Source organism: Chiloscyllium plagiosum, unplaced genomic scaffold, assembly GCF_037043375.1.
Source record: "Chiloscyllium plagiosum isolate Xiang-an unplaced genomic scaffold, Cpla_swu_hap1 HiC_scaffold_19, whole genome shotgun sequence".
NCBI classification, from domain to species: domain Eukaryota; kingdom Metazoa; phylum Chordata; class Chondrichthyes; order Orectolobiformes; family Hemiscylliidae; genus Chiloscyllium; species Chiloscyllium plagiosum.
In genome coordinates, this window is record NW_028270157.1 from 26,177,839 (window position 1) to 26,197,902 (window position 20,064).

Consider the following 20,064-nt stretch of genomic DNA (forward strand, 5'->3'; position numbering starts at 1 on the left):
AATGAATAATAACATGAACAGGCCTAAGCAAATTGAAGTGAATGGAAATGGAGAGAAAACTCTCCATTGATTGGACTCTTACCCAATATAAAGGAAGATGGTTGTCATTGTTGTTCAATCATCTTAGCTTCAGAACATCACTTCGAGAGTTCTTCAGGGTCATGTCTTAGACTCAACCATTTTCAGACTTCCTCCAGAATTATAACAAAAGTGGGAATGTTGCTGACAACTGCACAATGATTAGCACCATTCACAATTCCTCAGATACTGATACAGCCTGAGTCCATATGCAGAAAGACCTGGACAAAATCCAGGCTTCAGCAGATAAGTGGCAAGTAGCATTGGTACAATGCAACTGTCATGCAATGACCATCACAAACAACAAGTGAGAGAATGGTTGAAGCAAGTTAATGAAGTGAGTTTCAGAAGATTGTATGAGAAAACCTTTGCCTAGTGGAGAGAAACAACCATTGAAACATGCCAAAAATGACACAGACAGTTCCATGTAAGATTCAGCCCATGGTGTTCCAAACAAACACAATCGTGCATTGATTAGATACGCTTGGTCAAATAGCTAGTCTGAGAAAAATCACAGTGTCAGACAGAGATATTCTGGGAGGAAATTTCATGGCATCAGTTCTAGAGGACTCAATTGTGCTCCAAATGGTAGGGCAAAGTGACTGGACATTAAATAGAAGTTCAAAGTTTGGGTGAAGATTTGTAGCTCAGGTGCTCGTTGTTGTGGTTCTGTTCGCTGAGCTGGAAATTTTTGTTGCAAACGTTTCGTCCCCTGTCTAGGTGACATCCTCAGTTATTGGGAGCCTCCTGTGAAGCGCTTCTGTGGTGTTTCCTCCGGCATTTATAGTGGCCTGTCCCTATAACTAGCCACGAAACGCCACAACCAGCTATCCCTAGTAGCCACACACGCAGACGACAAGCAACATGAATTCGACTGGGACAACACTACCATTATAGGGCAAGCCAAACAAAGAACAGCCAGGGAATTCCTAGAAGCATGGCACTCATCCACAAACTCCATCAACAAACACATCGACCTGGACCCAATATACCAGCCACTACAGCGGACAGCTGAAACTGACAACCGGAAGCGGCAGGGACAGGCCACTATAATGCCGGAGGAAACACCACAGAAGCACTTCACAGGAGGCTCCCATGCACTGAGGATGTCACCTAGACAGGGAACGAAATGTTTGCAACAAAAATTTCCAGCTCAGCGAACAGAACCACAACATTAAATAGAAGGTCAGAATCAGAGGTAAACAGAGTTTTTGGAAACTTGTAGGGCTGGAGCAGATTACAAAAATTGGGAGTGCTGAGGTCATGAAGGAAGATAAGATGATATTAAAAAATTAATATCTTTAATTTGAGGCAGTGGGGAGGAATTTTGTTGAGGCATTGGTGATCTTATCTGACAGCAGAATCGGTAAGAGTCCCATGCTGCATCTTTTCAGGAAGGCCATCAAACTACAAGCCAAACAGGTAGTGGCGAAGCCAGTGGAGGGCCTCCCCATGGAATTAAGACTCTAAAAGTAGAAGTTTCCCAACTGCAACAGGCCTATGTGCAGGTGGATCAATACCAGCAGTTGCGACATGAGGCCCTTAAGTGGTCAGTAATTGGCAGTAGATACGAATAATGATCAGGAGCAAGAACATTAGTAAACTACACTTCCTCTTTCCTGTTAATGCCCCAGAGTTTAACTGGGTTCAGGTAGCTAAGCATGGATCTAATCTGGGACTTCCATGTCTCATTGTTCAATAGCATATTGTGTAATATTAGCCCTCAGATATGATGATAAATTGGGAACCCACATCTTACATCTATTAGTCCATTCCAATGGTTTTCTTCCAACAAAATGCTTGGTTTGGAGCACAGTACACTTATCACATGACAAGGATTTAAATCACTGGTTAATATGCAGAAGGAAAGAAACTTTGCAATCATTGGCTTCATTGGAAATTTTTTCTGACTATTCAAGTCAGTCCATAACTTTGTTCCAAAGCTGGGAGATTCTCATATCGGGGACATTCTATACTGCTATCAGTATTTAAATTTCCATACATCATTTGATTAGAAAAAGCAATTAATGCTCAAGCAAACATAATTACAGTGAAGTTTAAAATAAAATGACCAATTCATTTGTTGTCAAAGTTGAAATATGATTGAATAAAACTTACCCCCTGGCCAAATGTCACTCTTTCCAATGGCTACAAAGTAAAATGAAAACAACATTTTTAAGCTCTTTATTGGGATGACTCTGCAAACCTATAATTTACTTAAATTGATGCATCACGTGCAGTAAATTTCAAGATTGATGTGAAAAAGTACCAGACATGCAGACATTCTAGCATTCCGTCCACAACGCCAGATATTGCTTCTCAAATACTGGCTCATAGGAAATCCCCATGGCCCATGACAGCATTCTGCAGAGAAAGAAGAATGAAAAACTCATTATTTTTCCTTTTGATATTTACAATAGACAATAGATGCAGGAGTAGGCCATTCTGCCCTTCAAGCGTGCATCACCATTCAATATGATCATGGCTGATCATCCTTAATCAGTATCCTGTTCCTGCCTTATCTTCAAAGAACAACCCAGATGGCATCCTTCTTTAAAGACAACGTAGATGGCCTCCTTCTTCAAAGACAACCCGGATGGCCTTCTTCTTCAAAGAAGGACCAGTTCCAATACCGAGCAACCCAGATGGCCTCCTTCTTCAAAGACCGCAATTTCCCCCCAAACATGATCGACGATGCTCTCCACCGCATCTCCTCTACTTCCCGCTCCTCTACACTTGAGCCCCGCCCCTCCAATCGCCACCAGGACAGAACCCCACTGGTTCTCCATATACATCATATCATCCGTCGTCATTTCCGCCACCTCCAAACGGACCCCACCACCAGGGATATATTTCCCTCCCCTCCCCTATCAGCGTTCCGAAAAGACCACTCCCTCTGTGACTCCCTTGTCAGGTCCACACCCCCAACCAACCCAACCTCCACTCCCGGCACCTTCCCCTGCAACCGCAAGAAATGCAAAACTTGCGCCCACATCTCCCCCCCTTACTTCCCTCCAAGGCCCCAAGGGATCATTCCATATCTGCCACAAATTCACCTGCACCTCTACACACATCATTTACTGCATCCGCTGCACCCGATGTGGCCTCCTCTATATTGGGGAGACATGCTGCCTACTTGCGGAACGTTTCACAGAACACCTCTGGTACACCCAGACCAACCAACCCAACCACCCCGCGGCTCAACACTTCAACTCCCCCTCCCACTCCCACTCCACCAAGGACATGCAGGTCCTTGGACTCCTCCATCGCCAGACCATAGCAACACAACGGCTGGAGGAAGAGCGCCTCATCTTCTGCCTAGGAACCCTTCAACCACAAGGGATGAACTCAGATTTCTCCAGTTTTCTCATTTCCCCTCCCCCCACCCTGCCTCAGTCCCATCCCTCGAACTCAGCATCACCTTCCTAACCTGCAATCTTCTTCCTGACCTCTCCGCTCCCACCCCCATTCCGGCCCATCACCCTCACCTTAACCTCCTTCCACCTATCGCATTTCCAACGCCCCTCCCCCAAGTCCCTCCTCCCTACCTTTTATCTTAGCCTGCTTGGCACACTCTCCTCATTCTTGAAGAAGGGCTCATGCCCGAAACGTCGATTCTCCTGCTCCTTGGATGCTGCCTGACCTGCTGCGTTTTTCCAGCTGATTGTTTCTAACTAACATTGTAAACGACATTAGAATAATCTTCTACAGGACCCTACATATTTTTAAATTTTACTTCAAAGTTCCTTAGCATGAAAACTGTCAATGGCAGGGAATAAAATATTTCCTAAGGTCTTCTTCCAATGTCAGTTTCAAGTACTGCTGTGTCACAGGAGTATACCTTAAGTCAACTTTAGAAGAACACACATTATAGTTCAACTGGGCATTGCTCAAAATTTTCTACTTTGTAGTGTCTTTCACAATCAACTAATTTACTGCCAATCTCTGATTTGTAGGAGACTTATGGTATGTATTGATAAATGTATTTAGAGAACTGCAAATTGCCAATAGACATATGAAACATTTATTCTATCAGCACAGGTTAAATCCTAATCTGGGGTCTGAGATATTCTGCAGTAACATGTTTTTCTTTTTTTAAACTACATATTACAAAATTATACTTTTTTTGTGCAGTACAATAAAATAGCATAATATTAATGGACTGATAGGACTGCTGGTTAAACCTGGCCAAATGCAGAATCTTCACTGATCTTCATTTGACTTAAATGCCAAATGTTGAACTGAAGTTGAATAAGTTATATGAAAAACAAAAGATTGCTGCAAAATCATTCGTTTCAAGACAGACTTAAACTGAAACATCCTATAATTCTATGTATTAAATGGGAAGTATCTACTCGTACCTTTCATATGTTCCTTACTAATATATTGTAGTGCATTCTTCAATAATGCTGCCTGGGGTTCCAGATATGACAAAATAAATAAAAATACAATTTCTGGAGGTACTGAACCATTTAAATTGGGATTACCTAGCAGGCATCTCAAGGTTATTACTGAGTTAACTAATCTTAGCCAGACCAGCAATTAAGGCATTGCAGTTGGTCTGAAGAGAAAGTATAAATGCAGTCTGTTAAAAACTGCAAACAACTGAGTAAAAGGTATAACCAGGATTGGACTTAGTGTTGATGCTTTGACGGTCCAATAGCTCAGTCATATTTGCTTCCTTTGGGTGATGTGCAGTTAAATTGCACGCACAGCACCAGTCATCAGTTTGGGGAGAAATCTTACAGAGATAAGGCGACCTCATAGAGATAAGACTTTTAGATCTGGACGTTTCCCCCTTTCTTCTTTTTTTAGGCAAAAGTGAGGACTGCAGATGCTGGAAACTAGAGTTTAGATCAGAGTGGTGCCGAAAAAGCACAGCAGGTCAGGCAGCATCCGAGGAGCAGGAAAATCGAAGTTTCGGGCAAAAACCCTTCATCAGGAATGGAGGCAGGAAGCCTCCAGGGTGGAAAGATAAATGGGGGTGGTGTGGGGGGGTGCTGGGGAGAAGGTAGCAAAGAGCACAATAGGTTGAATGGGGGTGGGGATGGAGGTGATAGGTCATAGAGGAGGGTGGGGGATGGTAGCAACGAGTACAATAGGTGAATGGGGGTGGGAATGGAGGTGATAGGTCAGAGGTCAACTCAGCACCATCCTCATGACCTGTCCCACCTGCCAATCTCCCTTCCCACCTATCCGCTCCACCCTCCCCTCTGACCGATCACCTCCATCCCCACCCCCATTCACCTATTGTACTCTTTGCTACCTTCTCCCCAGCTCTCCTTCCCCCCCTTTATCTTTCCACTCTGGAGGCTTCCTGCCTCTATTCCTGATGAAGGGCTTTTGCCCGAAATGTCGATTTTCCTGCTCCTCGGATGCTGCCTGACCTGATGTACTTTTTCAGCATCACTCTGATCTAAACTCTGTGTTTTTTTGTATTTCTGCTTTTGGAAAAAAACTTTTCAAAAAAAAATCTTAGATGGTTGTTTTGGGTTTTATATCTAGATGGGGCTTTTTAATAATTCGGACTTTTGTACCTATAAATTCTATTGTCACCTGTACCTAATTCTATTTCTAAATCTGGAAAAAAAAACTGTTCAATGGACTTAAGTGAGAATGCATTCATTTGTTTCAAGGCTAGTTCAAACCAGCAGTCTTAATCTGAGGTAACATTTTTCCTTGCTTATATTTAGGATCACATGGCCTTTTAGTACAATACGCTTCTCCAGTAATATTTGATAAAAATGAAAGTCAATTTCCTGTAATAATAGTTTTTTTCTAATATAAAAGCAGATCTTGGTAAGCTGAAACAATAACATACACAGCACAGGGTGTAAACATTCTGACAAAACCAAATCCCTCAAAAGGTAAGATATCACAGTCAGGTTACTGACTATTCTCAAGGTACCTCATGGGAAATAAATGATGGTGGAACCCAATGAAACAGCACAAAGACTTCTACAGGAAGAAAGAAAATGGCTAAATTGTTGCCAGATAAATAGAATAAAAATGAATGCAAAAGAGAATCAACCAAGGATCAGACACAGCTGCAAGTGAGGTAGTAGTCCAAAACTCAGTACATCATTAAATCCAGTTACTGGCAGGGATTATGTTGAAATGAAAGCCAAATTCAAGCTATGGGGAGTAATATGAGAGGGTGGAAAAGCATGTATGCAGCTGAATCCACAAGACTGGAATCAAGTAGTTTTCTCTGCTCTTTAATTATAACAAAGAATTCTTTGGAGGTATCTGGAATAATTTGAAAATAGTGAATTCTATGGCAGAATACAGTGTGAAAAGCAATCAGTGAATCCATAAGATTGGGGTAATACTTAATGCTGTCAGTGCAATGTGATGTTTTGATGTATATTTGTAGGTCCATCTTGAGACTTTAAATGAAATGATGTGGTTGTGATTACAGTCACAATATTAGAGTTTAATCTAAATGCTCATAAATAATGTGCATAAATCTAGTGCTAAAGTAATATCACCACTGGTGAATCGTAAGTTTAGTACCAAACTTTAAGAAGGCTTTTGATCTGACAGCAGTTGCAATGAAAATAATGCAAGGGAAAGATGAAGCAAACCTCCTAAATCAGCTCTATATTATCCTTTTCATGACTTCAATTAGTTTTCAGCATGTAATAAATCTAAATTGGAGGATGCTCTTTTCTCCCCATCACTCAGGATGAAGGAAAATACTACAACTAGCCTTTTTGATCAGTACACTGTGAACAAAGGTTACAACTCTACACTGCTTGCATCAAAATAAAGTCTAAATCCTCATTTACTTAATTTCTGTTCAAGTGATTTAGTTGCATGTAATATACAGTAGGTGTCAGTTATGCCTATCTGATAATAGTTACTGCACTTCAAAACAATTAATTGCATCAAAATTACTTTAAATGTTGCTCAGATGTGTTAAGAAGTGCTATAAATGTACAATTTGTTTTACTTTCGCTCTATCCAGATACATAGCATATTGTCACTTTTGTGATACCTGATACCATCAGGTATCTTTATAACATCACATAGGAAAGAACTTAAACCCGGAATTAGGAAGGCTAAAAGGGGTCATGAAATGTCTTTAGCAAATTTAATACAGAACAGGGTAGAAAGGGAAAGAGTAAGCCCACTCAAGGACAAAGGAGGAGCCACAGGAAATGGGAGAGATCCTTAATGCGTACTTTGTATCAGTATTCATCAAGGAGAGATACATGACTGATGCTGAGGTCAGGGATGAGTATGTGAATACTCTAGAGAACATCAATATATTGAATGAGGAAGTTTTGGGTATCCTAAATTGCATTCAGGTAGATAAGTCTCTGCAGCCAGAAGGGATCTATTCCCAGGTTACTGTGAAAGGCAAGGGAACAAATAGCTGGGGCATTAGCAGATATCTTCACATTCTCTTTGACCACAGGCAAGGTTTCAGAGGACTGGAGATTAGCCAGTTTTGTTCTCTTTTTTTAAGAAAGATAGCAGGGATAATGCAAGAAATTATAGGCCGTTGAGCCTGACATCTGTGATGGGAAATCTCTTGGAGAAGGTACTGAGGGGCAAGATATATGCACATTTGTAAGAAAATAGATTAGTTAGTGACAGGCAGCATAGTTTTGTCCGGGGAAGGTCATGACTCACCAATCTGACTGAATTTTTTGAAGAGGTGACAATGATAATTGATGAGGGAAGGGCTGTGAATATAGTCTATATGGACTTTAGTAAGGCATTTGATAGGATTCAAGGTGGGCTGGCTAGGCGGATACAATGAGAAAGTAAGACAGTGTTGTGCTGGAAAAGCACAGCAGGTCAGACAGCATCCAAGAAGCAGGATACAAAATTAGCTTGGTCATAGAACGGTGTTTTTCAGAAAGGAGTCTGGTAACTAGTGGTGTCCCACAGGGGTCAGATTTAGGTTCTTTGTTATTTGTAGTATATATAACTGATGTGGAGGAAAATGTGGGTGGCTGATTAGTAAGTTTGCAGATGACACCAAATTTGGTGGAATTGCTGATAGTGCCAACGATTGTGAAAGGATACCAGAGGATACAGATAGATTGGCGACTTCGGTATAGAAATGGCAGATGAAGTTTAATCCAGACAACTGCGAGGTGATACATTTTAGAGGATCAAATTTAGGTGTGAATTATACGCTAAATGGCAGAACTCTTAGGAACATTAACATACAGACGGATCTGGGCGTGCAGGTTCACAGTTCCTTAAAAGTAGCAATACAGGTGACCAAGGTGATTAAAAAGGTATACGGCATACGTGCCTTCATCGGCCAAGGCATGGACTATAAGAATTGGAAAACCATGTTGCAGCTATATAAAATCCTTGATAGACCATACCTGGACTATTGTGTGCAGTTTTGGTCATCACACTACTAGAAGGATTTGGAAGCTTTGGAGAGAGTGCAGAGAAGGTTCATCAGGATGTTGCCAAGTCTTAAGGGCATTGGCAATGAGTAAAGGTTAAAAAGACTAGGATTGTTTTCATTGGAAAGAAGACGGCTGAGAGGAGACCTGATAGAGGTCTACAAAATTAAGAGAGGCATAGATAGGGTGGATAGGCAGGGTTATTTTTCCCAGGGCTGACATTTCAATTACAAGGAGGCACAGGTTCAAAGTGAGGGGAGAACTTTAAAGGAGATGTAAGAGGAAAGTTTTTAACACAGAGAGTGGTAGGATCCTAGAACGCATTGCAGGCATGTTGGGAATATTTTAGAGATATCTGGATAGTTACATGATTATGGAGGGAGTACAGAAATACAGACCGAATAAGATTAGATTAGATTCCCTACAGTGTGAAAACAGGCCCTTCGGCCTAACAAGTCCACACCGACCCTCCGAAGAGTAACCCACCCAGTCCCATTGCCCTCTGGCTAATGCACCTAACATTATGGGCAATTTAGCATGGCCAATTCACCCGACCTGCACATCTTTGGACCTGTGGGACGAAACTGGAGCACCTGGAGGAAACCCACGCAGACATGGGGAGAATGTGCAAACTCCACACAGACAGAATCGAACCTGGGACCCTGGTGATGTGAGGCCGCAGTGCTAACCACTGAGCCACCATGCCACCCAGGGCAGAAGGTTTGCTCTTTAGTTTAGTTAGGGCATGATGATCAACACCGACTTGGAATTCCTGTGGTGTACCTCTTTTGGTTTTTTTGTTCACTTGTCAGTCTCACTGACATGACCAAACTGCCTCTGTGAAATGAAACAATCCACACCTGATGCACTGCCAAAGAAGCTTTATCTAGAAAAAGAATTAACATTATCAGATTATTTGGTATATATCACATTTCTATTTGTGGGACATCATTGTATGAAAACTGGCTGCATGTTTCCCACATTGCAACAGTGACTACCAAAGTATTTCATTGGTTGTAAAGCACTGTGGCTACATCACATTAGACACTATATACAAAAAACCAATTCCTTCCTTTCTTTTTCAGATATACAAATACTTAATCCTCAGAGACAAAATAACAATTGTATCTTCCAACTATTTAGTGGAAACCAAGTTAAAAGAAGGAATGCCAAGAGGTGACACAGTAGTACAGCATGCTGGAGACTTTCAACATACCATTTCAGGAGATGTTGTATAGTCATCTTTGAGCGGTCATGCACATGTCATGCACTGATACCTTAGCAAGGGGAGCAGAAGCTTGGGAGCAGATGGAGTTGGGTGGGCAATTCTTTGAGTCATTGAGAAATACAAGGATGAAATATTCATTTTTTACAAATTAATATGGCCCTGATCCCAAAAGATTGGTCTTCCCAACAGTTTCAGTGCCTCATTTTATTGCTAGGCTACACCTGGGGAGGAAATAGTTTTTTAGAACATCCTGCAATCTATGAGGCCATTTTTTCTCCCAATTTTCAGATGTCATTTCAGCACTTGAACAACAAAGTTAAAATTGACTAAGAACATTAGTTTGTCAGCAGGAACCTTCAAGCCATTTAAAGTATATTTGTTTGTACCATTTGTACACTAGATATTTCCATCTTTAAAACAGAGGCTGCAAATAAAATGAAAATTATCTTGTTTAGTACACAAAAAGATTTGACTAACAATCCTAAGATTGTTGTATTTCTATGTCAGTTATGCATTAATCAACAACATAAGAGGACTATATGGGTGGTTTCAATTAAGTCATATGCCTGAGTGTTCTGAACTACTTTTAACTTGATAATCACATTAGTGTTACTTTCTCCTCGAGAATACTATTTCATTAAAGGAGACTGACTGCTCCACTGTAATCTTACGTTCTGCTAAAACAGACCAAGTTCTAATTCAGGCATTTGTCAGGACTCCATGTTAGCTTGTCCTTTAGCTTACACTGTAAGCATAAGAGGTTTTACCGTTTGTTTTTGACCTGAATTTTGCGCCTCCTGTAAGTCAACTGGAACCTACATCAAACGTTCACTATGGGCTGTGAAATAACAGTCAAGACATGACACTCGGCATGACATCACTGGCAGCTAGTGTGCAGATGTATGCCTGGCCAAAACAAGCAAATAAATCTTTGTGAATGTACTTCAGAAGAAAATTAGAGCTGAAATTATAGCTGAAAAAAACATGTGCAGCAGCAATAAAACATAAAAGGGATGAACAGATTAGAGAAAATAAGCCACTTGTGATCTGGCCCCGATAAGTACAATTACAAATTTTGAGCCTGCCTGAGTATCTCCGACTTAACAGACTAACATGATCAAAAGCTTGCTTTCTCAAAATTTTCCATTTTGGGCTACAATCCAGGTCCTGACCCTGCATCACTTTGGGAACATGTACCCAATGGCAATTTTTGCAGGACTGGCGGATTATTGTGTAGAGAGTGGAATCACCATTTAATTGAAGGGGGCTTGTGAGCGTTCAAAACTGAAGGTCCAATAAAAGCCATCTTGAGGCATCCTCTCAAAACCTTTTTCAAAAATGCAGAAAAGCGACTGCCTCATCTGTTGGACCACTATCATGGAGGGAGCCAGTAGACTCATCCATATTCAGGTAAGTATTATGGCTACAAGGTATATCCAGAGGAAAGTGAAGAGTTAGAACCCCGATCTGTCACTATAAAGCCACCTCCAGAAAACTGCTGTGATCTCAGTACCATGGGGGACTTCACAAGCCAACTAGAAAATTCCACTTAACCTCTGATCAAGGTTCTTAATTGAATGAACAAGCTGTTCTCTATTTATTGTCAGGTAACCCATTCTGTACCTTAACTGGCCTCCAAGAAATGGTGAAGCATTGACATAGTTGTGGGGGATCGCCACACTGACCGATGTAGCCAACTTCTGTGACTGCCTGCCTACATTCCTGCATCTATATCAACACCAAAGTCTTGTCCGTGGCTGGAAAGGGTGGAGTTGAGGAGTAAAACCAACATTATTCTTTTGTTTTATGACTTGGATAAAACATTCCTCTCATTCTCCAATATTCTGAAAAGAGGATCAACAATAATTTCAGTCAGTAAAAAGGATGAACAGATTAGAGAAAATAAACCACTTGTGATGTGGCCCCAATAAGTACAATTGCGGTTTACAAATTGCCTGGGTATCTTGCACTTAACAGCTTGGATAAAACAACCAGATAGATGGACTACATCCCAGAGCTATGAAGGAGATGACGAGATTGCAGAGGCATTGATGGTGAGCTTGGACAGTCCCATTTACAAAACAATCCAAGGTTTCTTCAGGAGTGTTGGTTTCTTTCTTACCTTTATTGGCTAGATTTTATCTGTCTCTTAATCAACAGCCCTTCCCAAATAACCTGTAGAAGGTATTACTTGGCAAAGACTCTCTCTCTGCAGTTGAGTTGCCAATTAAACCAGTCTATTCTCATGGCCAACTTTTACAAAATTCAGAAATGTGATACAACATAGTGCCAATGTTATGAATACTCAATCCATTTTTTAAAAAATAAACTTCAGTTTCTTGAAGACACCTGGACTTGTACTTTGGCTGCAAATCCCTAATACATAGCTGCCTTGCAAAGGCTTAGTAAAATTAAAGCAAACTTAACTTAAAATCACATCATTACATAAATGATCACTCAGCACTTAGTTACATAGCTTAATTCTCAGATAATTTATTCAGAAAATCAAAAGATGCTCTGAGGTTTATTCCATGGTTTTTCAGTTTTTAGCATTTGAACATTTTCCACTAAATGTATTAATTAAAATGGCTCAGTGGATAAAAGTACCACATGGCATTGTATTCAGTATATCATTTAATTAATAGTATCTAGGTCCAATCCCTTATCGGTGTTGGATGTGTTAATCACAATTGGGAACATTTAGATGCACAGATTAGTCTCAGCAATAGCTGCTTTTCATTTCTTAATTGTGGTTTTATAAATCTTTCTCCCTTTACTCTAAGGCTGTGACCTTGCGTCCTTGTCTCTTACTAGTGGAAATCTTCTCCACATCCACTTTATCTAGGCCTCTCAGTATTCTGTAATTTCAATGTGGTTCAGATTTCTGCCTTTCCCTGTATAGAAAATAGGCGGCCTCTATTCTTCCTACCTCACACTTTCACACATTGTATTCCATCTGCCACTTCTTTGCCCAGTCTGTTCAAGAGTCTTCCATTTCCTCAACACTACCTTTCACTACACCCGTCTTTATGTCATCTGCAAACTTAGCAACGTTGTGCTCAGTTTCTTTGTCCAGATTGTTAACGTATAACATGAATAGTTGTGGCCCTGACTCAGACCCCCGTGCAACTCCACAAGTCACTGGCTGTGGTGACCCCTTTATCCCCACTCTCTGCTTTCTGCTAGTCAGCCAATCCTCCATCCATGCCAGTACCTTGCCCCTAACACCAGGAGCTCCTATCTTATTCAGAAGCCTCCTGTGTGGCACGTTATCAAAGGCATCCTGGAAATCCAAACAGATCACCTCTGTTGGCTCACCTTTGTATAACTTGCTCATTAACATTTGTTGAGTTGAAACAGGTGTAGTGCATGTACATATCATTTCTGTCTGCAAAGAACATGGCCCTGTGCGTTAATTTACACAGCTTCCAGAATATTTAACTGTGAGCCTGACTCAAGTTGTCAGCATAATTTGTTGCACATTCAAAATTTTCCAGCAAAAAATATCCAATTGCAGAATCACATCTAATGGTAGACACTGCATTGCAGGATTTCCAAGCACAGGCTGGTTGGTCGTGGTCGGTACTTTGCTTGTTGTGAATAGCAGATGGGACTTGCATTCAATATATCTGACATCACAACAGCACTGAGATTCATATACCACATTAATCATTTTATGATAGGCAAAACATATTTTTGGTTTGACAGCAGTATCCTGTTGATGGTGACCACTCATGTTGCTACAGCATAAGTTTCACTTGTTGCACAAACATTTGAAATACATTATCTTTCCAGGTTAAATTGAGGCTGAGTAAAGAAGTAAACTTTTAGGAGGTTTCAGAATAGTATTTACAGTACATGGTGGAAGTGAAGGACAAGCACTAATCAAGTAATAACTGTGTGCAGAGATGATGGTTGGAAGGTTTACTGAGGCTGAGTAACCAAGTTTTATGCAGGCTATGAAAACAAGAGTAAGAATTTTAAAATCATAACTAAAATGTAATATTGAATGACCATACCTGGTCCTTTCAGATGTGAATAAGTAGGGAACAACAAATCTTTACATGGATGTGTAAGTGTTTACGAAGGGGGTGACATGGCCTGCTGCCTTCTGGGTAAGCTGTATGCTAATGAGAGTCATTGTCAGCAAGGCAAAATTGGAAAAGGAAAGCATCTTGATGAGTAAAGATAAAATTTTTGGAGTCGTGGAGGACAATATTGGTAATCAATATTTTAGAGAAAAAAAGAAAGTGAATCTTGGTGCTGGTGTGATATAGAATACAAGTTCCAATGACTGCAAATCATCACAAATAACATGTCCCTTCAGCTGTCCACAATAAGCGAGGTACTGACCATACCCATGTTTGCAAGACTTGCAGTGCACTGTGTAACCTTTGATGTGATTCTGCAGATGCCAGCTTTTACTGAATAATCTTGAATGTATGAGGAATTACACTGACAATCAGTTGGATGAGGAAGAAGGTCAGCTAAAGCAATAAACTGAGTATCAAGGTTTCTCATCTCCAAACTAAGCTGTGTGTTGTAACTGGGTATGTTAATTTGAAGTAACAACTGCCATCAAGAGTCAAAGAGGTTGAAGTTGGTTTACCAGCATGTGGGAAATTTAATTTATCCAAAAATATCAATAACATCCAGTTCTAATTCTTCTTGCATGTGATGTCAGCCTCGAATTGGATGAATTTATATTTCCTTTAGCTAAATATCCAGAAACTGGAGTCACTGACTTCAATCTCCACTTCAACCTCTATCAACATTTCAATGATTTTGGCCTCTCCTTCTATTCTACTTCTCTCCATTGTCCCTATCTCAGACTGAATCAAACTACTAAGAATTTCAGCATCTAAATCTACCCCGTGTTTAGAACATAGCACTATTTTGTCTCCATTATCTGGTCAACTACTTTTAAATATGTATCAATGTCCATCCCACTACTTGCCTTATCCATTTGCCGTCTAACCCTTATCCACGCCTTTGTGCCGGTCAAACTCAACCCTTGAATATGAATCTTATTAGTTGAAACTTTATTGCTGGAACAGCACAGCAGGTCAGACAGCATCCAGGGAACAGGAGATTCGACGTTTCGGGCACAGGCCCTTCTTCAGGAATCATTCCTGAAGAAGGGCCTGTGCCCGAAACGTCGAATCTCCTGTTCCCTGGATGCTGTCTGACCTGCTGTGCTGTTCCAGCAATAAAGTTTCAACTTTGATCTCCAGCATCTGCAGACCTCACTTTCTCCCCTATGAATCTTATTAGCCTTCCAAACTCTGGTGTCCATACGTGTCAATTGAAACTTCTTAACTGGTTCTTGTTTTATGCAAACACCCTAACAATATCATCTATTTGGCTGCTAGTCTAAATTCCAATCCTTGGGTATATACACTTCCATGACCCCATACCTCAGCAAAAGGCAAATGCCTGTCACTTCATTTTGTTTAAAAACTTTTAAAACATAAAATTAATCTTTTACAAAATCAGAAATTGCTGGAAATGTTCAGCAGGCCTGGCAGCGTTAGTGGACAGAAATCAGAGTTAACGTTTCGGGTCCAGTAACCCTTCCTCGGAACTGATTTACAGCACCTGCAATTCTTTTGGTTTAAATTCATCTTTTAGTTTGCTAATACCATAAGGTTTCTTGTTTCATTTAGTATACATGGTATTTATTACCTTTGCTGTCATCTGACAATTCAAACTCTTCTGAGAGAAGATGGTAGCAACAGCCCACACTGCAAACAACTTTAAGCTCCTGTTTAGTAACGAAAATGCGCAAAATATCCGAGGCAAGATCACCACAAGTGTGCAGACCGACCAGCATAGAGTCCTGTAAAGTAAGCAGTTTCATCTACATGACAAATTGAACAAAACAATATTGGCTGGGAGGAGGCTTCTAAATATTGATTATTTTGTATATTAGATAAAGTAATATTTTTAATTTAGCAAATCTCTTGTTTGTTACAAGTGTTGTCCTCCCAAATATTTAATTTCACATGGTCAATTTCGAGCAAGTGCAATTTCCAGTAGGCAAATACTCTCATTTAACAGGCAGTTAAGATCGTGCCATGGAAAGAGTATAGGATAAGTTACATGGGCCAAAATCTCACTTATTTGTACTTATCAGTGTACTCCTTTATTGCAACTTTGCCTGTTTCCTTTCCTCCAGGTGAGGAAGAACATAATGGGCTGCTAATCCAGAAATTCCCTGGGTCTATACAGTTTAGTACTACCTGCATAATGTATTTACCCTTGAGCAAACGCAGTCTTTTGACAAGGTTTGACCTAGATAACAACCACATTTTACAATGAGTGAATGTAGGTAATGCTATGTACTGTTTATTCTAATCTGGCAATAATTCAGAAACTAAAATTTGACTAAATCTTCTCTTTGTGTTGTAGCTATGAAGAATCTCAATATTTATTAAATGAACTGTTAAAATTAGTTCAAAACTATTTAACATAATTTGTTCAGATGCTCTTTAAAGTTATAAAAAAGTCAAGCATCTGCCACCTTGTGGCAGTCGCTTGACATTTTTTTTTACAACTTTGAAGAGCATCCGAACAAATTATATTAGTTTTGAAATAATTTTAGTAGTTCATTTAATGAAAACTGAGATTGACCTTGTGGCAGTCACTTCAAGATGCATAAATAGCCCATTTTGTGAGATTAGTAATATGTGTAACTAACAAATGTAATTTAAATGCTTTGAAGACTTAGAAAATTGAATCCAACACATGTCCAGTTAGGAAATTGTGGAGTTCATCAATTTGAGAGATGACAGCATCAAAGAAAATAAATCGTATTTTCTACAATTATTATAGGGCATTCCTATATTGCATTTGCAAATAAGAGATAGCAAACCTGAAGGAAGGCCTTGTTGACTTTCCACAACCAACAAGATGTTTCAATCCCAGACTCCAAACCTTGGAAAACCATCTTCTAATTATAGCTGATTATATATTTTTATATTCCACGGAAACTAACATATAGATTCACTAATAACCTAATGCAAACGGCATTATGTTGGCTAAGGGCAGTGTTTTGCATGGCTATACATGTATCACATTTAGTAATCGTAATTCAACTTGTCAATGAATGACTGCAGGACATTCTGAAGGAGGGGAGGGGCGAGCAGACAGAGATCATGGTACATTTTGGTACCAATAGATAGGTAGAAAAAGAGAGGAGGCCTTGCCAGCAGAAGTTTAGGAAAAATGAAGTAGGTTAAAGAACAGGAACCAAAAGGTAGTTATTTTTGGACTTTTCCAGTGCCATGTGCCATTGAGTAAACAAATAGATTAGTACAGGTAAATGTGTGGCTGGAGACATGAGGAGGGCTTTAGATTTCTGAGACATTGGGACTACTTTTGGGAGGAAATAATACCTGTACTAGGTGGATGGCTTGCACCTAAATTGAAATGGGACCAGTATCCTTGCAGGGAGGTTTTTGTTGGGGAAAGTTTAAACTAAATTGGCAGGGGAATAGGATCCAGAGAGAAGGATCAGCAGGGGAAGATAAAAGCCAAAATTAGAACAGAGGGCAAGGAGTCAAGAAGGCATAGAGATTATCCGCCAGTTAAAGCATAAAGACATTTGGCAAGGTTAGATGGTATTCATTTTAATGCAAAGAGTTTGATGAACAATGTCATAGAGTCATAGAGATGTACAGCACAGAAACAGACCCTTTGGTCCAACTCACCCATGCCAACCAGATATCCTAAATAAATCTAGTCCCATTTGCCAGCACTTGTCCCATATCCCTCCAAACCCTTCCTATTCATATACCCATTCAGATGCCTTTTAAATGTTGTAATTGTACCAGCCTCCATCACTTTCTCTGGCAGCTCATTCCATAAACGCACCACCCTCTGCATAAAAAAGTTGCCCCTTAGGTCCCTTTTATATCTTTCCCCTCTCACCCTAAACATATGCCCTCTAGTTCTGGACTCCCCCATCCCAGGGAAAAAAAACCTTGTCTATTTACCCCATCCATGCCCCTCATGATTGTATAAACCTCTATAAGGTCACCCCTCAGCCTCTAACACTCCAGGGAAAATAGTACCAACCTATTCAGCCTCTCCATATAGCTCAAATCTTCCAACTCTGGCAACATCCTTGTAAATTCTTTTCTGAACCCTTTCAAGTTTCACAACATCTTTCCTATAGCAGGGAGACCAGAAGTACACACAGTATTCTAAAAGTGGCCAAACCAATGTCCTGTCCAGCCGCAACATGACCTCTCTACTCCTATACTCGATGCACTGACCAATAAAGGCAAGCACTTTACTTCACTATCCTATCTACCTGTGACTTCACCTTCAAGGAACTATAAATGTGTACTCCAAGGTCTCTTTGTTCAGCAACACATCCCAGGATCTTACCATTCAGTATATAAGCCCTGCCCTGATTTGTCTTTCCAAAATGCAGCACCTCACATTTACCTAAATTAAACTGCACCTGTCAATCTTCAGCCAATTGGATCCATCTGGTCAAGATCCCATTCTACTCTGAGTTTACATTCTCCACTGTCCACTACACGTCCAATTTTGAAGTCACCTACAAACTTACTCACCATACCATTGCAGATGAGTTGAGGGCACAAATTAAAACACGGGGACGACATAACTGAGAGAGAAGCAGAACTGGCAGCTCGATATTTTAGGATATAGGGTCTTCAGGTCAGAAAGGGAAGGAGATAGAAGAGGAGGTTGTGTCTCAGTATTGATCAGGGCATCAATTGCAGCAGTAAGGAGGGATGACATTTCTCAAACAAAGCTGTGTAGAATTTACAAACCAAAGATGAGCAATCACATTGCTGGGAGAGTACAATAGGGCCCCTAACAGTTCAAGAACAATAGAAAAGCAGAAGACGTAGGCAGATTTTAGAGAAGTGTAAAAGGAATAGGGTACTGATAGTAGGGGATTTCAACTTCCCCTACATTAACTGAGATAACGTGAAAGGTTTATAGAAAGCGGAATTCTTAATATGCATCCAGGAAAGCTTTTCAAGCCAGTCTGTCTAAGGCCCTACAAGAGAGGGGGCAGTCCTGGATTTAATTTTATGTAGTAAAGCTGGGCAAGTGGTTGAAGTATCAATGCAGAATGCATTTACAGACAGTGATAGTAACTCCCATGAGAATCAATATTATGAAAAGGACAAGGATAGACCTGAAATCAAAGTTCTAAATTGAGGTGAGGAGGAAGATTAATTTTAATAAGATCAGGTACGATTTGGGAGCAGATACTTTGAGGTAAATCTGTGTCAGATTAGTGGGACGATTTCAAGAAGGAAATAGAGAGAGTACAGGGCCGATATGTTCCAATAAAGATAAGAGATAGAACTGATAAATCCTGTGAACCCTGGATAGCAAGGGATATAGAGGAATGGATAAAGAGAAAAAAGGAGGCTTATGGCAGATACCAAGGGCTCAAAATAGCAGAAACCCAGCAAAAGATCAGAATGTGCAAGGGGAAACTTAAAAAGGAAACTAAGAGAACAAAAAGGAAGCATAAAAGAATAATAGTAGGAAAACTAAATGAAGGATACATATGGAAAACGTAAGGCACATTAAGGATTACAGTGTCAATTTGTTCATGGAGCCAGAGGATGTTAGTGAGGTTCTAAATTAATACTATGTGTTGGTGTTCACTAGTGAGAGAGACGATTTGGGTACAGAAATCAGGGAAAAGGACTGTGATAATTTTAAAGAAATTAACATAGACAGAGAGGTTGCTCTGAGTGGTCTGGCAGGCTTATAAGTAGATAAATCTCCAAGGCCAGATGAAATGTGTCTCAGGCTGTTAAGTGAGGCAAGGGAGAAAATAGTAGGGGTCCTGACAATAATTTTCAATTCCTGTTTGGCCCAGGAGAGGTGCCAGACGACTGGAAGACAGACAATGTGTTACTCTTTTTCAAAATGGGAGCAAGAGATAAATCAGGAAACTGTAGGGTAGCCAGTCTAACCTCAATGGGAAACTAATGGAAGGAATAATTATTCTGAAGGACAGAATTAATCTGCAGTTAGAGAGGCAGGGATTGATCAAGAACAATCAGTATGGGGAGGTCATGTCTGACCAACTGATTGACTTTTTCAGAGGTAACCAGGAGTGTAAGTGAGGTCAGTGCACTCAATAAAGTCGACTTGGACTTCAGCAAGGCTTTTGATAAAACCCCGCATGGGAGACTAACAGCGAAAGTCCAAGAGTTCCAAGGAAATTTTGCTAATTGGATACAGAATGGGGTGAATAGCAGAAAGCAGAGAGTGATGGTCGAGGATGTTTTTTTGACTGTGTCCAGTGGGGATTACAGAGATCAGTTTTGGAGTTCTTGCTGTTTGTGGCATATATAAGCAATTTGAATTTGAAGC

General features: G+C 40.3%; 1 protein-coding gene across 2 annotated transcripts in view; it reads right to left on the bottom strand.

Moving 5' to 3' along the window:
- Positions 1-20,064, bottom strand: part of mettl25 (methyltransferase like 25) — an 87,645-nt gene that overhangs the window by 30,217 nt on the left and 37,364 nt on the right. For both annotated transcript variants that reach the window (XM_043709683.2, XM_043709685.2), the window contains exons 5-7: positions 15,370-15,523; positions 2,348-2,442; positions 2,197-2,226 (exon numbers count right to left, since the gene is read on the bottom strand). In XM_043709683.2, coding sequence (XP_043565618.2) covers positions 2,197-2,226; positions 2,348-2,442; positions 15,370-15,523 — 279 coding nt within the window. The remainder of the gene's footprint in view (positions 1-2,196; positions 2,227-2,347; positions 2,443-15,369; positions 15,524-20,064) is intronic.